We start from the raw sequence: 19,069 nt of genomic DNA on the forward strand, positions 1-19,069 counted from the left end.
CTAATGATAATATAGGTAAATTCATCAGGAAGATTAAAAAATTGTAAACATATAGGGACCTAACAACAGGTTCCATATACCTGAGCAATAATGGACAGAACTGAAGGGACAGACAGAAAACTCAAAACAATAATACTGTTAATAATGGATAGAACCATTAGGCAGAAAATCAACAAGGATACATAAGACTCAAACAATAATATAAATCAATTAGACCTAACAGACAACCACTGAACATTTTAGCCAACAAAATCAGATACATATTCTTTTCAAGTGCACATGGGACATTTTCTAGAATACACCATATAGTAGGTCACAAACAAAACTCAATACATTTTAAACTACTGCTATTATACAGAGTATATCCTCTGACCATGATGGAATTAAATAATTAGAAATAAATGACAAAAGAAATTTGGAAAATTACAAATATGTGAAAAAGTAAAAAACGTTCTCCTAAATATTACAATCAATGGTTCAAAGAAGAAATTGCAACAAGAATTACAAAATGCTTTGAGATTAATAAATGAAAACACCAACATTCTAAAACACATTGGGTGCAGCTAAATCAGTGCTTGAAGGGAATTTAAAGATATAAATGGCTATAAAGAAGATGCCAAATCGATAATCTAATTTTTCACCTTAAGAAACAAACAAACAGGCCGGGCGCGGTGGCTCAAGCCTGTAATCCCAGCACTTTGGGAGGCCGAGACGGGCGGATCACGAGGTCAGGAGATCGAGACCATCCTGGCTAACATGGTGAAACCCCGTCTCTACTAAAAAATACAAAAAACTAGCCGGGCGACATGGCGGGCGCCTGTAGTCCCAGCTGCTTGGGAGGCTGAGGCAGGAGAATGGCGTAAATCCAGGAGGCGGAGCTTGCAGTGAGCTGAGACCCGGCCACTGCACTCCAGCCTGGGCGGCAGAGCGAGACTCCGTCTCAAAAAAAAAAAAAAAAAAAAAAAAAGATCAAAGTAAACCAGAGCAAGCACAAGGGGAAAAAAAAGAATAAAAATTAGTGTAGGAATGAATGAAATAGAGAATAGCAAAACAACAACAACAACAACAAAAAATCAATGAAGCCAAAAGCTGGTTTTCTGAAAACATCAACAAAATGACAAATTTTTAGCTAGACTGACAGACAAAAAATAAGACAGGGAAAAAGAGAAGACTTAAATTACTAAAATCAGGAGTAAAATTGATCTCTACTGACCATATAGAAATAAAAAGGATTATAAGAGAACACCATACAAAACTGTATGGCAAAAAAATTAGAGAATGTAGATGAAATGGAAAATTCCTAGAAAGAAACAAACTACTGAAACTGACTCAAGAAGAAACAGAAATCTGAATAGCTAAGATACTGAACTAGTCATTTCAAAATTTCCACAAAGAAAATGCCAGGTCCAAATAACTTTGCTGGTAAATGTTTATAGAAGCATCACTACCCATCCTTCACAAAATCTCCCAAATATTTGAATGCAAAGGAAGCTAGGTGTGGTGGCACACACTTATTATCCCAGCACTTTGGGAGGTCAAGGTGGGAGGATTGCTTGGGCCCAGGAGTTCGAGACCAGCCTTGGCAACATGATGAAATTAGCTGGGCATGGTGGCATGTGCCTATAATCCCAGCTACTTGGGAGGCTGAGGTGGAAGGATGGCTTGAGCCTAGGAGGTCAAGGCCGCAGTAAGCCATGATCGTGCCACTGTACTCCAACCTAGACAACAGATGGAGATCTTGTCTCAAAAAAAAAAAAAAAAAAAAAAAGGAATACTTCCAAACTGATTGGGGCCAGTATTATTTTGATATCGAAACCAGACAAAGACAACACAGGAAAAGAAAGAAAACTACAGGCCAATACCTCTTATGAACATAGACAAAATTCTCAGTAAAGTACTAGAAATCAAACCTAGCATGCAGAAAAAGATGCATACATCATGACCAAATGGAATTTGTTCCCAGACTGTAAGAGTGATTGAACATCTGAAAATCAATCAATTTTATATAACTTGTGTCTTAGTTTGTTTGTGCTATTATAATAAAATACCTGAGACTGGGTAATGTATAAAGAACAGAAATTTATTTTCACAGTTTTGGAATCTGGGAAGTCTGAGATCAAGACACCAGTAGGTTCAGTGTCTGGTGAGGCTGCTGTCTGCTTCCAAGATGGCACCTGTTGCCGCCTCCTCCAGAGGGGAAGAAGGCTGTGACCGCACATGACAGAAGGGACAGAACAACAAAAGAGGGTCTAGCTAGTTCCCTCCAGTCACTTTATAAGGTGACTAATTTCATTTATGAGAGCAGAACCCTTATGGCCTAATCATCTCCTACAGGCACCACCTCTTACTACTGTTGCACTGGGAATAAAGTTTCAACAGAAATTTTAGAGAGGACACAAACATCCAAACCTTGACAAATTAACAGACGAAGGGACAAAAAACATATAATCGTCTTCATAGACCTACGAAAAGCATTTAACAAAATCCAATACTTTTTTATAATGAAATACACACACAACAAACTAGGAATAGAAGAGAACATCCTCAACCTGATAACGGTTGTCTATGAAAGGCCTCTAGCTAATGTTTATATGAAGTGGTGAAAGACCGAGTGCTTCCTCCTTAAAATTGAGAAGAAGACCAGGATTTCCACGCTTGCCACTCTGTTCAGCACTGAACTGGAGGTTCTAGTCAAGAAAATTAGGCAAGAAAAATAAATGGAAGGCATCCAGATTAGAAAGAAAGAAGCAAAATTATCTCTAGTGACAGATGACATGATCTTGTATACAGAAAATCTCAAGGAATTCAGTGAAAAACCATTAACACTAACAAACACATTCAACAGGGTTATAGGATACAAGATACTCCCCCCCAAACTGATGTACAGACTTGACAAATCCCTATGAAAATCCCAGCTGGCTTTTGTTTTGTTTTGTTTTTCTATCCCCTTCAGCAGGTGTCTGGAACCCCAGTCTGCCCCAGCCAGAGCAAGGCTGAAGAGGCTGGTGGGCATGAAAGCCATTGTACCATGCCTGTGCTGCTTTGTTTTTGCAGAAATTGACAGGCTGATTCTAAAACTCATATGGAAATATGAGAGACCTGAAATACCCAACCTTGTAAAAAGAACAAAGTTAGTGGGTTCAGCCTTTTCAGTTTCAACATTTACTACTAAACTATAGTAATCAAGGCAGCATAGCACTGGTATGAAGAGAGACATTTAGACTGATGGAATAGAATTGAGAATCAAGAAACAAACCTTTAAATTAGGTTATCAATTATAAAAAATACAGATAACCTACATAAAAATGGGTAAAGTACTAAGCAGACATTTCTTCAATGAAGATATACAAAGCACATGAAAAGATGCTCAACCTCATCAATTACTAGAGAAATGCAAGTCCAAACCTTAATGACATACTACTTCATACTAACTAGAACAGCTGTGAACAAAAAGACAATAACCATTGTTGGTTAGGATATCAAGAAACCGGAACCCTCATACATTGCTAGAGGGAATATAATGGTGCAGCCAGTATGGAAAACAGTTTGGTAGTTAACGTATGACACAGTGTTTCCACTCCTAGTTACCTACCCAAGGAAAATGAAATCACATACTGACACAAAAACTTGCACATAAATGTTCATAGCAGTGAGATTCATGATAGCCAAAAAGTGAAAACAACCCACACATTCATCAACTAATGAATGAATAAATAAAATATGATATGTTCAAAAACAATAAAATATTATTCAGCAATAAAAAAGAATGAAGTGCTGATATATTCTACTACATAGATGAAACTCGAAAACATTCATTCATATGCGAAGTGAAAAAAGACAGTTACTTAAGATCGTATGTTGTATTATCTCATTTAAATGAAATTTTCAGAATCAGCAAACCTGTAGATACGAAACAGATTTGTGGTTGTCTGGGGCTGGTGGGAGAAAGCTGGGTGGTGGGTAAAGGGAGCGACTGCCAATAAGTCAAGGTTTTCACGGGATGATGAAAATTGTCTAAAACTAGCTTATGGTGAAGGTTGCATAATTCAATAAATTATTAAAATCAAGGAACTGCATACTTGAAATGGATGAACTATGTGGAATGTAAATGATATCTTTAAAAACTGTTTTTACAAAAGAAGAAATTGAGGCCGGCGCAGTGGCTCATGCCTGTAATCCCAGCACTTTGGGAGGCCCAGGCAGGCGGATCATGAGATAGGAGTTCAATACCAGTCTGACCAATATGGTGAAATCCCATCTCTACTAAAAATCCAAAAATTAGTTGGGCATGGTGGCACGCACCTGTGCACCTGTAGTCCTAGCTATTCAGGAAGCTGAGGCAGGAGAGTCGCTTGAACCTGGGAGGTGGAGCTTGCAGTGAGCCGAGATCGTGCCATTGCACTCCAGCCTGGGTGACAGAGCGAGACTCTGTCAAGAAGAAGAAGAAGAAGAAGAAGAAGAAGAAGAAGAAGAAGAAGAAGAAGAAGAAGAAGGAGAAGGAGAAGGAGAAGGAGAGGAAGGGGAAGGGGAAGAAGAGGAAGAAGAGGAAGAAGAGGAAGAAGAAGAAGAAGAAAATGGCTTTATAGGCTCTGAAGCACCTGCACAAATGCCATGCAAATATGAGTTAGCACGAGTGCAGTGATAGCACCTGGACTTTTTTATTTGCTCCATCTTGAGAAGATGAGTTCCTGACATGTTTTTGACACTTGTTAACAACTTGGGGGACGGCCAACTCTGGAGGAAATACAAACAATGGCTAGGATGTCTGTGTGGCATTGTGTTACTCACAGGTCCTCGCCCAGACAGTCATTTCCATGGTAGCGGGGCAGCACAGTCACCACCACAGTGCACGGCTGGACCTTGGAGCCTTCTCCATCTGTGATTTCAATGGAAACCATGACTGTGAAGGAACATGTCAGAAGAGGGTCATCTTGGACATGTGGGTTACAGAGATGCTTCTTCACATACAGACAGCATCTTATGGATGACTAAAACTGTGGCAAGTGCTGAAAAAGGGGCCAGGTTCCAGGCCACAGGGAGCCCAGGGAGTGAAATACAAACTCGGCAGTGGACTGTCAAGGCTTTGGGGTTATAGTTTGACCAGTTCCTAAACGATATATAGAAATTTAACAGGCCTAGAAAAAAGGTGAAGAAGAATTCTGACAGAGGGGACTTTTTAAAAGACCTAAGACCTGTCTGGGGGACCCAGGAATTCCTTCATGTAACAGGGGTGCAGGGCTGTGGTGAGGAGACCTGCAGATCAGGCTCAGAGTGCAGATGATGGCCAGATAGTGAGGGTCACAGGTACCGTCATGGGAACCACACAGAAAGATCGACACCCAGGTGTGCCCTGCATATCTTCATAACAACACTCTCAACCTAAAACCCAGTGCCAAGGACTGGGGACTTAATTTTGGAGGTCAGTGCTTCCCAAGATGTGGTCTATGGACACTTGCAGCTCAAGAGCCAGGAATCTTGTCTAAAAGCAAATTCTGGACTCCATCTTCCCCCCATGATTCTGAGTCAGTGGATAGTAGGTGGGCCCTGGAGGCAGTAATTTTAACAAATACCCTTAACAGATAAGGTTGGTCCTATGCACAGACATAGGAAGTCTACGAGAAGGAGCAGTTTTTAGGCAAGGCTCCACTAACTTTGACAAGCTGAGTCTGTGCCATACTCACTCATGCAAAAGACGGGACAAGAAAAGGTGTGTATTATTTACTATATTGTATTTATTTTGCTTATGTTTGCCCCCTTATAAATTTGGGGTTCAGATATTCATAGGAATTGACTGTACTGATACTGACAATTATAAACAAATACCATGGTTGTGAATGATTTGAATAACATCACTAACCCTGACACTGCTCCAGGACTGTGACCTAAAATTTGGTCTGTAAATTTATGTTAAGAAATCCTTACTTCCAACACAGAGCTGAGGCCCTGGCCCAAGGTCCTTCTATTGGGACATTTGCCCAGCCTAAGTCTCACATAACCCTGTATGCAGCTTGACTTCAAAAAAACTCAAGATCAAATGGAGTATAAAGTCACTCACTGTAATACAAAGCAGAGCATGATTATGAAGATCTCAAAATGCTCTTTCAGAAGTTTTGCTCAATGTAATTGACTTGTATCTAGAAGAAGGTGCAAGTATTTCTAACTGAAGGTGACAGGCAACGTCTCATGAAGAAGGGGGCATTTCAGCTTGGCTTAAAGGAGAGGTGAAACTTAAATAAATCACGTGAATGAAGTAGTTCAGACTTCAGCCTTAATAATCTTACCAGAACAAATCAAAGAAACTTCTAGATCAGTGACTCTCAACCTTCCCTGCACGTCAGAATCCTCCAGATGTTAAAAAATAAAACAGAAATTTAAAAAGTTACCACCTCCCAAGATTTTTATTTAACCTGCCTGGGGTTGTGCATGACAAGACGCCTTCCTAAATGGTTGCATGTCTCTTATACTCAGTTGCAACCAGTTCCAAGGGACTGGGTTAGAAGTGACCACAACCTCAGGAATAGGGTCAGAGGAGAAAGTTGTCAACACTGGGGGATTCATTTTGTTTTGAGGTTATGTTACTAAGATGCTAACTCAACATTCATTTACCTCGCATTTTGTTCCTTAGGGGAATACCTTGATTTGGTTTTATCTATAATAAATGCAAGATTCACCAGATATGACATATTTCTTTAGTAAATAAGAAATGTTCTGATTTTAACTGTCTATATATGAAAAAACATTCTCTGGCATTTTATCATATACAGTATATTTCAGTTAAAATTTAAAATATAAAAAACTGATTTATTGATATTACTAATGTTCTTTCTGCACTAAAAGGTAGATAGTCAATCTAAACTGAAAAGCATTAAACTGATCAAGGTGAATAAATAATTTTATTTTTTAGACACAGTTCAGTTTTTGAAAACCAGGAAAAAAGGTTTAGAACTCTAGGTCGGCACAGCTAGTGACCCCAGCTGGCACCATGGCTTACCTTTGTAATTGTCCAAGTGCTCACCAGCTGGCAACACAAAATAATACTGGGTGTCTCTCCCATGGTACAAAGTGTGTTTGGAGGCGTTTCCTATCTGGTAACTAAATTCGTAATGGAAGTCCTATGATCCAGTCCATGGGAGCAAAAATAGTATAAATGAACACACTGTGAATGACATCCCAAGACATACACACATGCCTGAGCCTTCATTGCACCAAGGATGTTCTTTACAGCCAAGAAGAGGGTAAGTGACAGGTAAGCAGCGTTCCCAGCTGCCCAGAGCCCTGGGCCCTGCAGGGCTCTCCGTTCCCCGAGCGCAAAGGGCTCCTCGAACAGCACTGAGATTCCTCACCAGTGTCTGTGTCCTCTCCTTGCCCTGGAACCTCCCCACAGTCACAGAGCAGACTGTCACAGCCCCCTCAGGGTGAAGGGCCCCAGGTGCCCCTCAGCTTCCCCACTGCTGGGCTTCACGCAGCAGAAGGAGCAGGAGGGAGGGGTGGGGCTCCCTCAAGGGAAGGCCATGGTCTGGGCTGTCTGGAGGACAAGGGTGGGGCTTCCTACAGAAGGGGTCAGGCAGAAGGGCAGGGTCCTGGCTGAGAGGATGGAGAGGGCAGTGTCACAATATCACAGGCTCCTGCCCTGCCTGCTCACCACCTGAGGAATTCATCTTTTTTATTTTTTTGAAATGGAGTCTCGCACTGTCTCCCAGGCTGGAGTGCAATGGCGTGATCTCAGCTCACTGCAACCTCCGTCTCCTGGGTTCAAGCAATTCTCCTGCCTCAGTCTCCCAAGTAGCTGAGATTACAGGCGCCCACCACCATGCCCAGCTAATTTTTGTATTTTTAGTAGAGACGGGGTTTCACCATGTCAGGCAGGCTGGTTTGCATTCATCTTTTTAAATCCATCCTCTCATTTCACCCTCTCAAGACCCTGAGCAAAAAAATCACAATGGTCTTCTCCATGGCCCAGAGAAAGAGTGAGGGTAAGTCCGTGTTAGAGATGTGACCTGGGAGGGAAAGGGCTAGGCTCCTTTTCTCACTTTGGGTCACGTGCCTGCCTTTTTCTTCAGGGCAGCATTAATGGAGGCCCCTGCTCTAACTAGGCTTCAGGGCAGTGGATGCCCTGCCATGTCTCCTGGTGAGCAGACCCTTGTCTCTTTGTGAAATTCTGAACCTTCTCAACCAGGGGGCCACTTTGCACTCCTCTCATTAGTGGGTGGGGAAGTCCATTCATGCCTAACCAACTTTCCAACATTCAACTGCAGGCTGAATTCCTTCACAGGTAGGAAGAACGTCGCTGTCCATTCCTACAGCACCCGTGACTGCTGTGACTGCCAGGTGCCACTGTCTGGAGTCACTTAGGACAGACATGGGGTTGTCCACGTACCGGTTTTCCAGACATGCAGAAGACACTGAAGATGGTGTGTGCCTCCAGACCATGGTGGGGTTGCACCTGACAGACCATGTCCCGCGGAGCCGGGTTGACTGTCAAGTACAGCTGAGTTTTACCCACTAAGCCGTGCTTTGAAGCTAAAGAGAAAGATGAAGCAGGGGTTTCAACCATGATGGAGAATTACAGCAGCATAGGATTAAGTTTTTATAGATAAACCTTATAGCAGGGATTCTGAAAGTAGGGTCCCCAGACCAGCAGCATTGGACTCACCTGGGAATTTGTCAGAAATGCAGATTCTTGAGCCCCACCCCAGACCTGCTGACTCAGAAACTGAGACTCAGTAATAGTTTTCACATACGTTAGGGGATTCTGAAGTGCTGGGGTTTGAGAACCACTGCCTATAGCATTCATTAATCTAACAAACACTCACTGGGTGGGGCAGGTACTCTCCTAGGCCCTGGGGAGACAGAAGTGGCTACCTACCTGGGAGTCACATGGCAACCACCCAGACAGAAACCGAAGCCTAGGGGAGAGATGATGCTGACAGACCCATCACCCAGCAAAGCAGACTTTCTCCATTCTCCTGGATTCTCTCGAAACCTTAGCCACATACACACATAAGTGCAGCTTAGTTGAATGTATAGCACTGATACAACTTTATATTTTTATTTATTTATTTATTTGAGACAGAGTTTTGCTCTTGTCGCCCAGGCTGGAGTGCAGTGGCGCTTCTTGGCTCACTGCAACCTCTGCCTCCCAGTTTCAAGTGATTCTCCTGCCTCAGCCTCCCGAGTAGCTGGGATTACAGGCATGCGCCACCACGCCTGGCTAATTTTGTATTTTTAGTAGAGACAGGGTTTCACCATGTTGGTCAGGCTGGTCTCGAACTCCCGACCTCAGGTAAATTGCCTGCCTCAGCCTCTCAAAGTGCTGGGATTACAGGCGTGAGCCACCACACCGGGCCTATTTTGTTTTATTAATTATATTAATATCATAACTATTTTCCATGTTGACATAGAGCATCCAAAATCACTGTTGTAAATAGCTGCCTAAGATTCCATGGAACAGATATATCTGAATATGCATAACTATTACCCCCAACGATTAAACATTTTGCTTATTTTCCATTTTCTGTTATTATTGATCATCCCATAATGATTATTCTCATACATATAGTTTTTAAATGTTTAATGTATTTTTCTTGAGATGGATTATATAAATGAAATTTACATGTCAAATGGTTTAAAATCTTGATGATCATCATCCTCATCATAACAACAGGTACCATCTATCGAGCCTCTGCTACATACCAGGTGCCCTGCTAGACACTGTTCCTGTATTATCGTATTTAACAGTCGCATCAACCGTGGAAGACAGATCTCATAACAAAAGTAAAACCCAAGAGAAAAGGGTGATGAATCCTGCCTGGCTGACCAGGGAAATCTCCACAAAAGAAAACACATTTGAGCTAGCAGTCTTGGGATATCAGTCTTATACTGGGCTTACAAAGAGATGTGGGGAAAAGAATGGGCATTCCAGCCAAAATAACCACAGGGAAAGACTTAGAGTCATGAGAGGGTCTGGTGTTATCTGAAGAGCATGGGAAGGGAGGGCAGCAGTCAGTGAGGGTGTGCAAGGCTGAGGGAGAGGAGGTTGACAGGAGACCTGGAGCCTCAGTGCACACCTGGCAGCCAGCCAAGGACACTGACCAGGTCCGTGGGCCATAGAGAGGTTCTCAGGTGTCTCCTGCGCCAGTAAGGGATATGGCCCAGCTAAGAGAACTGTCTTTAGACTTATCACTTAAGCAAATTTCAGAGGCAAAAGAAAGAGGTCCAGCCAAAAGACAAAAGGTATCTGTTGAAACCAAAGCAAACGCTACCCGTCTTGTACCCAAAGCAGGGACCCAAGGCTAGTTGTTAAATGCTAAATGTGGAAGGGGCAGGCAGATGTTTATAGAAACTGTGAGAATCAAGATGACCCTCAAGGAATGTCATTGTGCCCAGCCCAGTCAGTTCTCAGGAGAAAGTGAACCTCGAGTTTCCCACTTGCATGACACAAGAGTTCACATAGAATGCAAGTTTGCAAATTCCTGGTGGGTTTTGATTAATGCAAAACTGTGGATGTTGAATCAAACCTATCTGTAGATAAAAATCGTTGCCTGGGCGCAGTGGCTCACGGCTGCAATCCCAGCGGTTGGGGAGGCCGAGGCAGGTGGATAGATCACTTGAGGTCAGGAGTTCGAGACCAGCCTGGCCAACATGGTGAAACCCCAACTCTACTAAAAATACAAAAAATTAGCCGGCCGTGGTGGCAGGCAGCTGCAATCCCAATCCCAGCTACTCAGGAGGCTGAGGCAGGAGAATTGCTTAGACCTGGGAGGCGGAGGTCACAGTGAGCTGAGACCGTGCCTCTGTACTCCAGCCTGGGCAACAGAGTGAGACTCTGTCTCAAAAACAAAACAAAACAAAATTGTTAAGTCCACTGTGCTTGTCATATGGAATGAAAACCTCTAGAAATGGGGGAAAATGTCTACAAGTTCCCCTAAACGATGATCTCAGATTGAGAAAGGCATGGAAATGCAAGAAGGAATGCAGAGCAAGGGTAAGAGGTGGCCAGGGGGTGAATTTCAATGAACATCAGTGGCACAAAACAAGCAATAACACCTTTCTAGGGTTTAAATAGAGAAAGGGAGAGAGATTACAGACAGATTTGCAGGAAAGGAATCAACTTGTCCAGTTGTCTAGCATAAATAAGAGATATATGTAATTTTTTTTTTTGAGATAGTCTTGTCCTGTCGTCCAGGCTGGAATGCAGTGGTACAATCTCGGCTCACTGCAAGCTCCACCTCCCGGGTTCACACCATTCTCCTACCTCGGCCTCCCAAGTAGCTGGGACTACAGGCGCCCACCACCACGCCCAGCCAATTTTTTGTATTTTTGGTAGAGACGGGGTTTCACTGTGTTAGCCAGGTTGGTCTCGATCTCCTGACCTCGTGATCCACCTGCCTCGGCCTCCCAAAGTGCTGGGATTACAGGCATAAGCCACCGCGCCCAGCCCTATATATAGCTAATTTTTAAAAAACGCAACTGCTCAGCCTTTACCCTGATGTAGACCTGCACCCCATTCCTCAGAAAGAATAAACTCACAGAGACTCAGCAGGACTCCTTCCCATCCTCTCATAAATGCAACTGACAATGTAGCATACCCACAGACGCTTGCAGGACGTATGTCTCTCCACTGTTCAGAGAGTATGGCTTGATTGTCACCGTCTGCTCTGTAATACCTGCAGAAAAGACGTGACTGCATGGAAATGACAGTCAGTGGACTCAGGGACAGAGGTCACACAGAGTCCTTGGGAATGGGCTCCACTCTTCCCCCAGGGGTGAAATTAACATAGATACTAGTGAAACATGCCACTCCTGCTTGGAAAGTTGGTTGGTTAGTGCCTTCTATAAAGAGCCTCTCCTGCTCAACAGAAGCATTACTGAGGATGGTCCATCCATCCCTGGCTCAGAAATGACACTAATGTCCCAAGCAACAAGAGAATTCTGTTAAGATCTTATTTTATATGTTTATAATTATGTCCATGTTTAATTTGGCAATTTTATAAATCATACTATAAAGTATGATTAAGGAATTTTGAAGCTATTTTTAAGTCTGCAGAATACTGGTTACGGACAATTTTTAACCTGGGTGTAATTGCTGACCGTGGTGACTGGATTACTTCCTTAGCAGGGAGCGGCTGACCCCACACTACTTACCCTGAAAAAAGGAGAGATCCGAAATACAAGATTGATGATCTAAACATGGACAGTTTCTAAAATAAAAATTTTACAAAAATACTTCCCAAAATGGTTCAAGGAAAGGGTGAAGGAAAAATTATCTAAAAATAGTGTGAAATTCAGATCCTCAAGAGGTCTGTAGGGATGACACAATCACATGCATTACCACGAAAGGGGGCAATCCAACAAATTGAGCAAAATCAGCATGTCTGGGCTGGGAAAATACATTAGAAATTCAATTGCTCTTCAGGAGCAGCTTCATTTTGATCAATTCATGTAAATCCTTGACCACCCTACAAAAGGCTGTCACAGAAAAGGCTGTGCGCACCAAGGTGTCTGGGCACACAGAATGTGCAGTCCTTGGCAGCGCCCCTCTTCCCCTTTGGTCTGCACACAGGGAGCTCCTGGTAGCAACAGATGCTAACTTTACTTTTGTTAGAAGAGTCTCAGGCCATAGTCCATACAGGAACAAGAACAAGTAGAAAAGGTACCACAATTCTAAATACTCATCTAATAAAATGAAAAGTTCAGAAGAAATTGAGGGCTGATATCTAAAAGCTTTAAAATATTGCAAATTGCAGGGTACAAAGAGGACATTCATACCTGAGGATGAATAGCCTTGGAAAACTGCTCGGCTCAGCAGGGCCTTGTGCCAGTCAATCATGAGGACAGGCTTGGCTCTGCCTGCAGACAGGGAGGGGTCCACCAGGTTATCCCCATCTCCAGGGCTCTCCTCGGCACTCAAGCTAGGTCCTGATTCTGGAAAGCTGGCGTCCTTTGCTAGGAAGATAAACCAAGCCAATAGATATTAAAGAAAAAAAGTCATGATGATCTTAAAGCATTAGTGATTCAATGCTGATATTAATAACTATTTGTACTATTGCTGGATACTGCATATCTAATATAATGCCTTCAGCAGCTAAACATATTCAAGAGATGTACTTTGTTATCACGTAATTAGTGGACCAATGGCCTCTTCCCTCCCTCCTTCCCTCCCTCCCTCCCTCCCTTCCGCAAGATTTATTATGGTTTGCTAAGTCCAGGTACTAGTCTAGAAACAGGAGACACAGTGTGAACCAGATTAATGGTGTCCTTGCTATCTGGAGTTTAATTGTGAGGCAGTCAGAAAAATAAATGAGAAAACACATAAATAAATAATGTAAAATCAGGTAATGAGGGAAAGAAAAGCGGGGTATGCAGAGGAAGAGAGAGGGGCGTGGAAAGGGAGTCCTTTTGAGATGGAGTTCAGGGAGGTCATCTACGAAGACTGAGACTAGAAGGAGCTCTTTGAAGATCTGAAGGAAGGAGTTTCTAGGTTGAGTAAAACCAAAATGCTGTGGGAATGAGATTCCCTAGGGTTGCAGGGTGGGAGGGAGGGAAGGAGGGCAGCAGGAGGAAAAACGTGGCTGGAGGCATTGCCAAGGTCACATTGTGCTGGGCGTACAGTCATGGGCTTTTGTCCTGAGTGCCCTGGGAAGCCACCGGAGGGACCTGTCAGGAGAGTGACAACAGCCTGGTTTGTGGTGAAAAGAATCCTCTGGCTGTCATGTGATAAAATGACAGAGGGCAGCAAGAAGAGAAGCAGCGAGAGCAGAGGAAGGGTTCCTGCATGCTCTAGGCAAGGAGTTGCTGCACTTCACTTAGGCTAAGGAGGCTCCTTTAAGACTTGAAACCAAGGTCACTGAAGCAAGATGTAGTAATAAAACGCAAATGTTGAGGGGTCAGAATTACTCCTGCAAGGAGGAATAATTTTATAAATGCAATACAAAGGCAGATCTTTCTTCATTCATTCAGTTGTACTGTTTAAGCACCTAGTGTGAGCATCAATGTGAGTCTCTACAACAGATCTGCGTGTGTATTGTAAAGACTTTTAAATGTTCTGTATGATGACGTTTTGATATACTGAAGAATAAAATGAAACAAAAGCGTTTCGCTTCAGGACAGAGTGCTTCTCCTGGGGCTGGGGCTAGCCAACTCTTAGAGTTTACAAAAGGCCCAGCCTGCAATGTGTCTTTGCTTTGCAAACTGACCAATCCAGAACCACCCCCAACAAATCATCCTGGGCCACTAGAGACCACCCTTAGGCCTAGGATCTGCTGAAATTAAACTAACTGATTCTAAACTATTCACCCAGCCCTGCCTTGGCCTTGCCTTTCTTTCCCGTGGAAACCCCATAAAAGACCTTGGCTTAAGCACTCCCCTTGCTCCTGTCTGCTGCCTCCAGACCTCCCTGCAGCTTCCCCATGTGGCCCTGCGTGGCCTGCCATGCCTCTTTTCTCTAGGACCTGAGAGTATTTTCTTTGTTTTTCTCTCCTCTGTGGCTGCACCTGACTGACCATCGCATCCAAGAACAGCATGACACACAGGAAGGAACGTGGGAAGGGCTGGAGAAGCCGTGGAGTTGGAAGCAGCTGAGGAGGACTGTTGAAGGAAACACTGCCTCAAATCAGAGGAATAAATCGTTCATTCATCATCCATTATTCCCTCGATAGACAAATCATTCACTCCTCAGCCATTTATCCATTCATTCATCAAATAAATCATTTACCTATTCATTTGACAGATAAATCATTCACTAAACATCCATCTCTTCACTAGACAGATAAATCAGTCACTCACTGATCATCCATCTGTTCATTCGATAGATGAATAAGTCATTCACTGATCATCAATTCATTCTACAATGTGTTTACTGAGTGCCAGTGTGCCAGGGACTGTGATCCATCTGGGAACATAGCATCTGACCATGGAAGCTTTCCTGGAAGAGCTCAGAGCAGAAGACACAGACACAGAGAGAGCCACTAAGTGCCAGGTGCCACCTACTTCCCAGAGGAGGGAATAAATACTGAGCTGGTGTGTGTGGAGGGCGGGGTGGTGGGGGTGGTGGTCCTTACAAGACAAGCCTGAGGGAGACTTCCTAGAGAGAAATGGAGCCAGACCTGAAGGAGGAGGCTCGCTGAACAGATCACTTAGGAAGGACGTGGAGGAAGGCATTTTTGGCAGACGACACCCCATGACCAAGGCATGGAAGAGCTGGGATGCCCACCCTTGGGTCTGGGGCTACTCTCAGGATTTTGGAGCATAGGGTCAGAGAAGGGCAGAAAGAAGGGAGCTAGAAATAAAGGTTTGGTTCAGACTGTGCCATGTAAGAGTTTCAACTTTTCCCTGTGATTCCCTGGAGCTCTCAGTGGCTGTGTAAGGGAGCAGGTGGGAAATCCAGATTGCAGAAAGGCTGTGGAGGAGAGCTAAGTGGAGAGAGGCAGCAGGCACAGAAGCACAGTCACCTGGCTGTCTTCCTCCCGATGGTATTGCTTCTTGAATATCACTGTAATAGGCTTCAAAATCTATGTGAAAGGACAAAATCATAATGTTTCCTTTAAAATCACAGAATCCCCTGAAATTAACAGCAGTTCCCCTGATGGGTCACATTGTCCTTAGTGTATTTCTAGACTCCATACATTGCTCTGTGGATTACAAAATGCCCTCAGTGGTGGTGTCTTTCCTCCCTCACGACAGCTGGGCAAGGCAGGTGCCATTGCCCCAGGGCCCCAGGAGGAGGAGATGCAGCTCCAGTCAGTGCGTGGTTTCTAAGCATAACCCAGCGAGTAAGTTGAGACCAAGGCGCACATGTGGCTCTCTGCCTCCACACCCAGCATCCCATCCTCTCTTCAAGCGAGTCTTTTACTGTTCTTTTAGAGAAAATGTCTCGCTCTTTTCTTTTAGAAGGAGAGAAATGGACATAAGAATGCCCTCCTGCAAATGTCGCTTCCTGTCCCCTCAGCCCTCCTTTCCCAAAGGTAGAGGCGCTCACAGCGGTCCCTCCAGCCAGCCAAGCCAAGACCGGAAGGCCTGAAGCACAGCTGAATTGACAAGAGCGTGCAGAGCATGAGACCACCATCGCCCAAGAGTAAGCAGCAAAATCATACGGGGTCACCAGTTGGGGACAGTGATGGAAAGACAGGTGCCGGGTCAGAGCTTTTCTTACTATTACCTTTTCTCTTCATTTTTTAAGTATCAGAAAGGTTTCCATCCCCCTGAAACCCAATGATAAAGTGAAACAATTGATCCCAGAGCAGGGGAGAAGGATGAGGAAGCCAGTGTGAAGCAAACGACTACTATATCAGAGACACTGCACACACGGGACCTCACTGCAGCCTCAGAACCTGCCGTGGGTTTGTCATTTTCCCAGTTCAGAGATGAGGAATCCAAAACTCGATGACTATTGCACAATCAGCAAGTGGTGGGTGTGAACCTGGTGCTCTCTGATTTAAAGGCCCATGTTGATGTGATCTCATACCTTACCCACCAGATTCACTACTTACAGAGGTAACTTTGGTACCCAGATGAGAGGGATGACATGCAGGAACAGTGGCACTTACCAGAGAGGTGAGGGCTAGGGCTGTGGGTGGGCTGACTTCTCTCAGAGGGGCCAGTCATCAGGGATCCCTTGCTCTGTGGTCCTGGTTCTAGGTCTAGTGAACCTTCCTCTGGAGCCTCTCCCAGGACTGCAGAGTCCTCCGCAGCAGGAATCCAATAGACTCCAGTCACAGGCTCTGTGGGGGTTTCCCTTGGAGCTGAAGGAGCAGGCTGGCCAAGAGTCACAAGTGAAGGTTCCCGTGAGAATGGTGTGGTCGTTGCATCAGGATCTACAGTGCCAGGCTCAGTGGGAAGCAGGTTTGACTGTGATGACTTTGAAATGGCACCAAGTCCCAGCGAGCCCAGCAGCCCCACTACTCTGCAGAAGGGAACTTAAGCAAACAGTTGGCAGTTTTTTAGAATTTTGCAGCAAAAATATAAAACATTTGCTTAAAAAGTCTACAGACTATATAAGGCTGCTCTGTTTTAAACAAATCTGTTGTGAATTTGAAAACCTACACTAAGAGATACAGGGCACGGAGTGTGGTGTTGGCGTGTTCTTTGTTGGCGTGTTCTGTGTTGGCGTGTTCTGTGTTGGCCAACAGCAGGAAGCACATGTATGGAAGGAGAAGGCAGGATTCACAGTGATTGCTCCTGGCGTTTGCTCTCCCAAGTTGGGGGGAGGGGTCTGCTGAATCATATGCACTCCCAGGCATGACTTATTCATGAGTATTCTAGAAACAACTTGGGGTGTATGGGGTTTCTCTTAATCCTCACTCCCCTACCCGCCAGTAAGTGATACGGTTTGGATGTTTTGCCCCTCCAAGTCTCATGTTGAAATGTAATCCACAGTGTTGGAGGGGGAGCCTGGTGGGAGGTGTTTAGATCATGGGGCGGATCCCTCTGCCCTCCTCACTGTAATGAGTGAGATCTTGCTCTGAGTTCGTGGGAGGTCTGGTTATTTAAAGGAGCATGGCAGCTGCCCTGCCGCCTCACTCCCTCTCTCATCATGTAATGTGGCAGCTCCCTTTTGCCCTCCACCATGAGTAAAAGTTTCCTGAGGTCTCATCAGAGCAGATGCTAGCACCACGCTTCCTGTACAGTCTGCAGAACCATAAGCCAAAATAAACCACCTTTCTTTATAAATTACCCAGCCTCAGGTATTCCTTTATAGCAGTGTAAGAAGGCAATAATACAGCAAGTATCTAGTACAACAGTTTTCAAAACTGCTGTTGCAATTTATGATAAAGGATCAATAGCAAAGAAAAAAATGCTATGAGCATACAAATGACCTCTCAATAAAGCAAGCTTTTACTTGCCACCATGGGAGAACCCAATTCTTTGAGACATATCTAGGGGCCATGATTCACTTTGCTGAAAGTCTAATTACTGGATGTGTTTCTATTGCAAGTTCCTCTAATCTATTCAGCATGGGCTCTGATTCAGAAAAGTTCAATTTACCTAAAAGAATTTGGAATGCTTCTCGTGCCTAGAAGGGCACAATCCCCCTCTATGTCTTCATTTCCCTGTGGCCGCTGAGGCCAGCTGTACCCAAAGCTCTACTTGTGGAAGCTTTGTATGGCCTCATGGAGGGGATCTTTAAGAAACGTGAAGGTCAGTGGGGGCTTGGCACCAGCTCTGTTGTAGGAGCTGGCTCTCCAGCTCAGGAATAAAGCTCCTCTGTTTGCCATTCAGAGCCACCTCTCTGATCACAAATATTGCCGAGTGAGAACTCATCTCGCTCCTGGTTCAGATCTTCGTGTCCTGCAGCACCCAGCGTCCTGACACCAGTGCCCGGCACACTCCAACACATTGCATTTAGCCCTGATACCACTCTGCGAAATAGTAGGATCCTTGTCTTTCACCCAAGAAAACTAAACCTTAGAATTGCTTAAAGCCACCAGCTGGTAGTGTGGGAGCAAGGACTGGAAGCTTCTGCCCTGGTTCCTCTGCTCATTCCTCACTGTGCAGCTGGCCCAAAAGACAGGCGAGGTCGTGAGGGACACAGCCCTCTGGGCAGTGTGTCACATCGCAGATCCTTCTGAACTGTGGCTTTAGCGCAATAAAACTGACTACATGGATGTTGAGCGCCTGTGAGGATGTCTGACCTCACACTGAGGTCAGAAGCAGCCCTCGAGTGTGTCACCTCTTCTGCTGGTCCTCACAAGTGTTCATAAGGACTGTAGAGGCAAGAGGGGCTGGGGAAGCACGACAGACTGTTCACCAGACAGATCAGACACACTGGGTCATACCAATTGTATTTTGCAACATTTTAGCATTCTCACAATAACCCTGAGTTTTTCCCTCCCACAACAAAATAAAGCCATCAATCTTTTTTACCTTCTATCTTATTCTTTTCTGTGGCATTGACTAAATAGAGATCCCAGGAATAAGACAGATTCAGTATTTCACCGCAGTCCTCACACGTAGCTTGAAGAGAGAGTTCGTCATTCCAGTTGACGAAGGTGTCTTTAAAGCTGACCCAGGAGATGTGGATGAATCTGAAATATATAAATTGGCTTGAGATCTTAGGAAAATAATGTGAGGG

At 44.4% G+C, this 19,069-nt stretch overlaps 1 protein-coding gene across 1 annotated transcript in view; it reads right to left on the reverse strand.

The window, feature by feature from the left end:
- Positions 1–19,069, reverse strand: part of PKD1L1 (polycystin 1 like 1, transient receptor potential channel interacting) — a 186,103-nt gene that overhangs the window by 99,802 nt on the left and 67,232 nt on the right. The window contains exons 17-24 of the mRNA XM_033194210.1: positions 18,862–19,022; positions 16,545–16,913; positions 15,450–15,509; positions 12,769–12,945; positions 11,589–11,666; positions 8,378–8,520; positions 6,992–7,112; positions 4,789–4,900 (exon numbers count right to left, since the gene is read on the reverse strand). Coding sequence (XP_033050101.1) covers positions 4,789–4,900; positions 6,992–7,112; positions 8,378–8,520; positions 11,589–11,666; positions 12,769–12,945; positions 15,450–15,509; positions 16,545–16,913; positions 18,862–19,022 — 1,221 coding nt within the window. The remainder of the gene's footprint in view (positions 1–4,788; positions 4,901–6,991; positions 7,113–8,377; positions 8,521–11,588; positions 11,667–12,768; positions 12,946–15,449; positions 15,510–16,544; positions 16,914–18,861; positions 19,023–19,069) is intronic.

This window comes from Trachypithecus francoisi, unplaced genomic scaffold, assembly GCF_009764315.1.
Source record: "Trachypithecus francoisi isolate TF-2019V2 unplaced genomic scaffold, Tfra_2.0 Lachesis_group4, whole genome shotgun sequence".
In the NCBI taxonomy this organism is placed as follows: Eukaryota; Metazoa; Chordata; class Mammalia; order Primates; family Cercopithecidae; genus Trachypithecus; species Trachypithecus francoisi.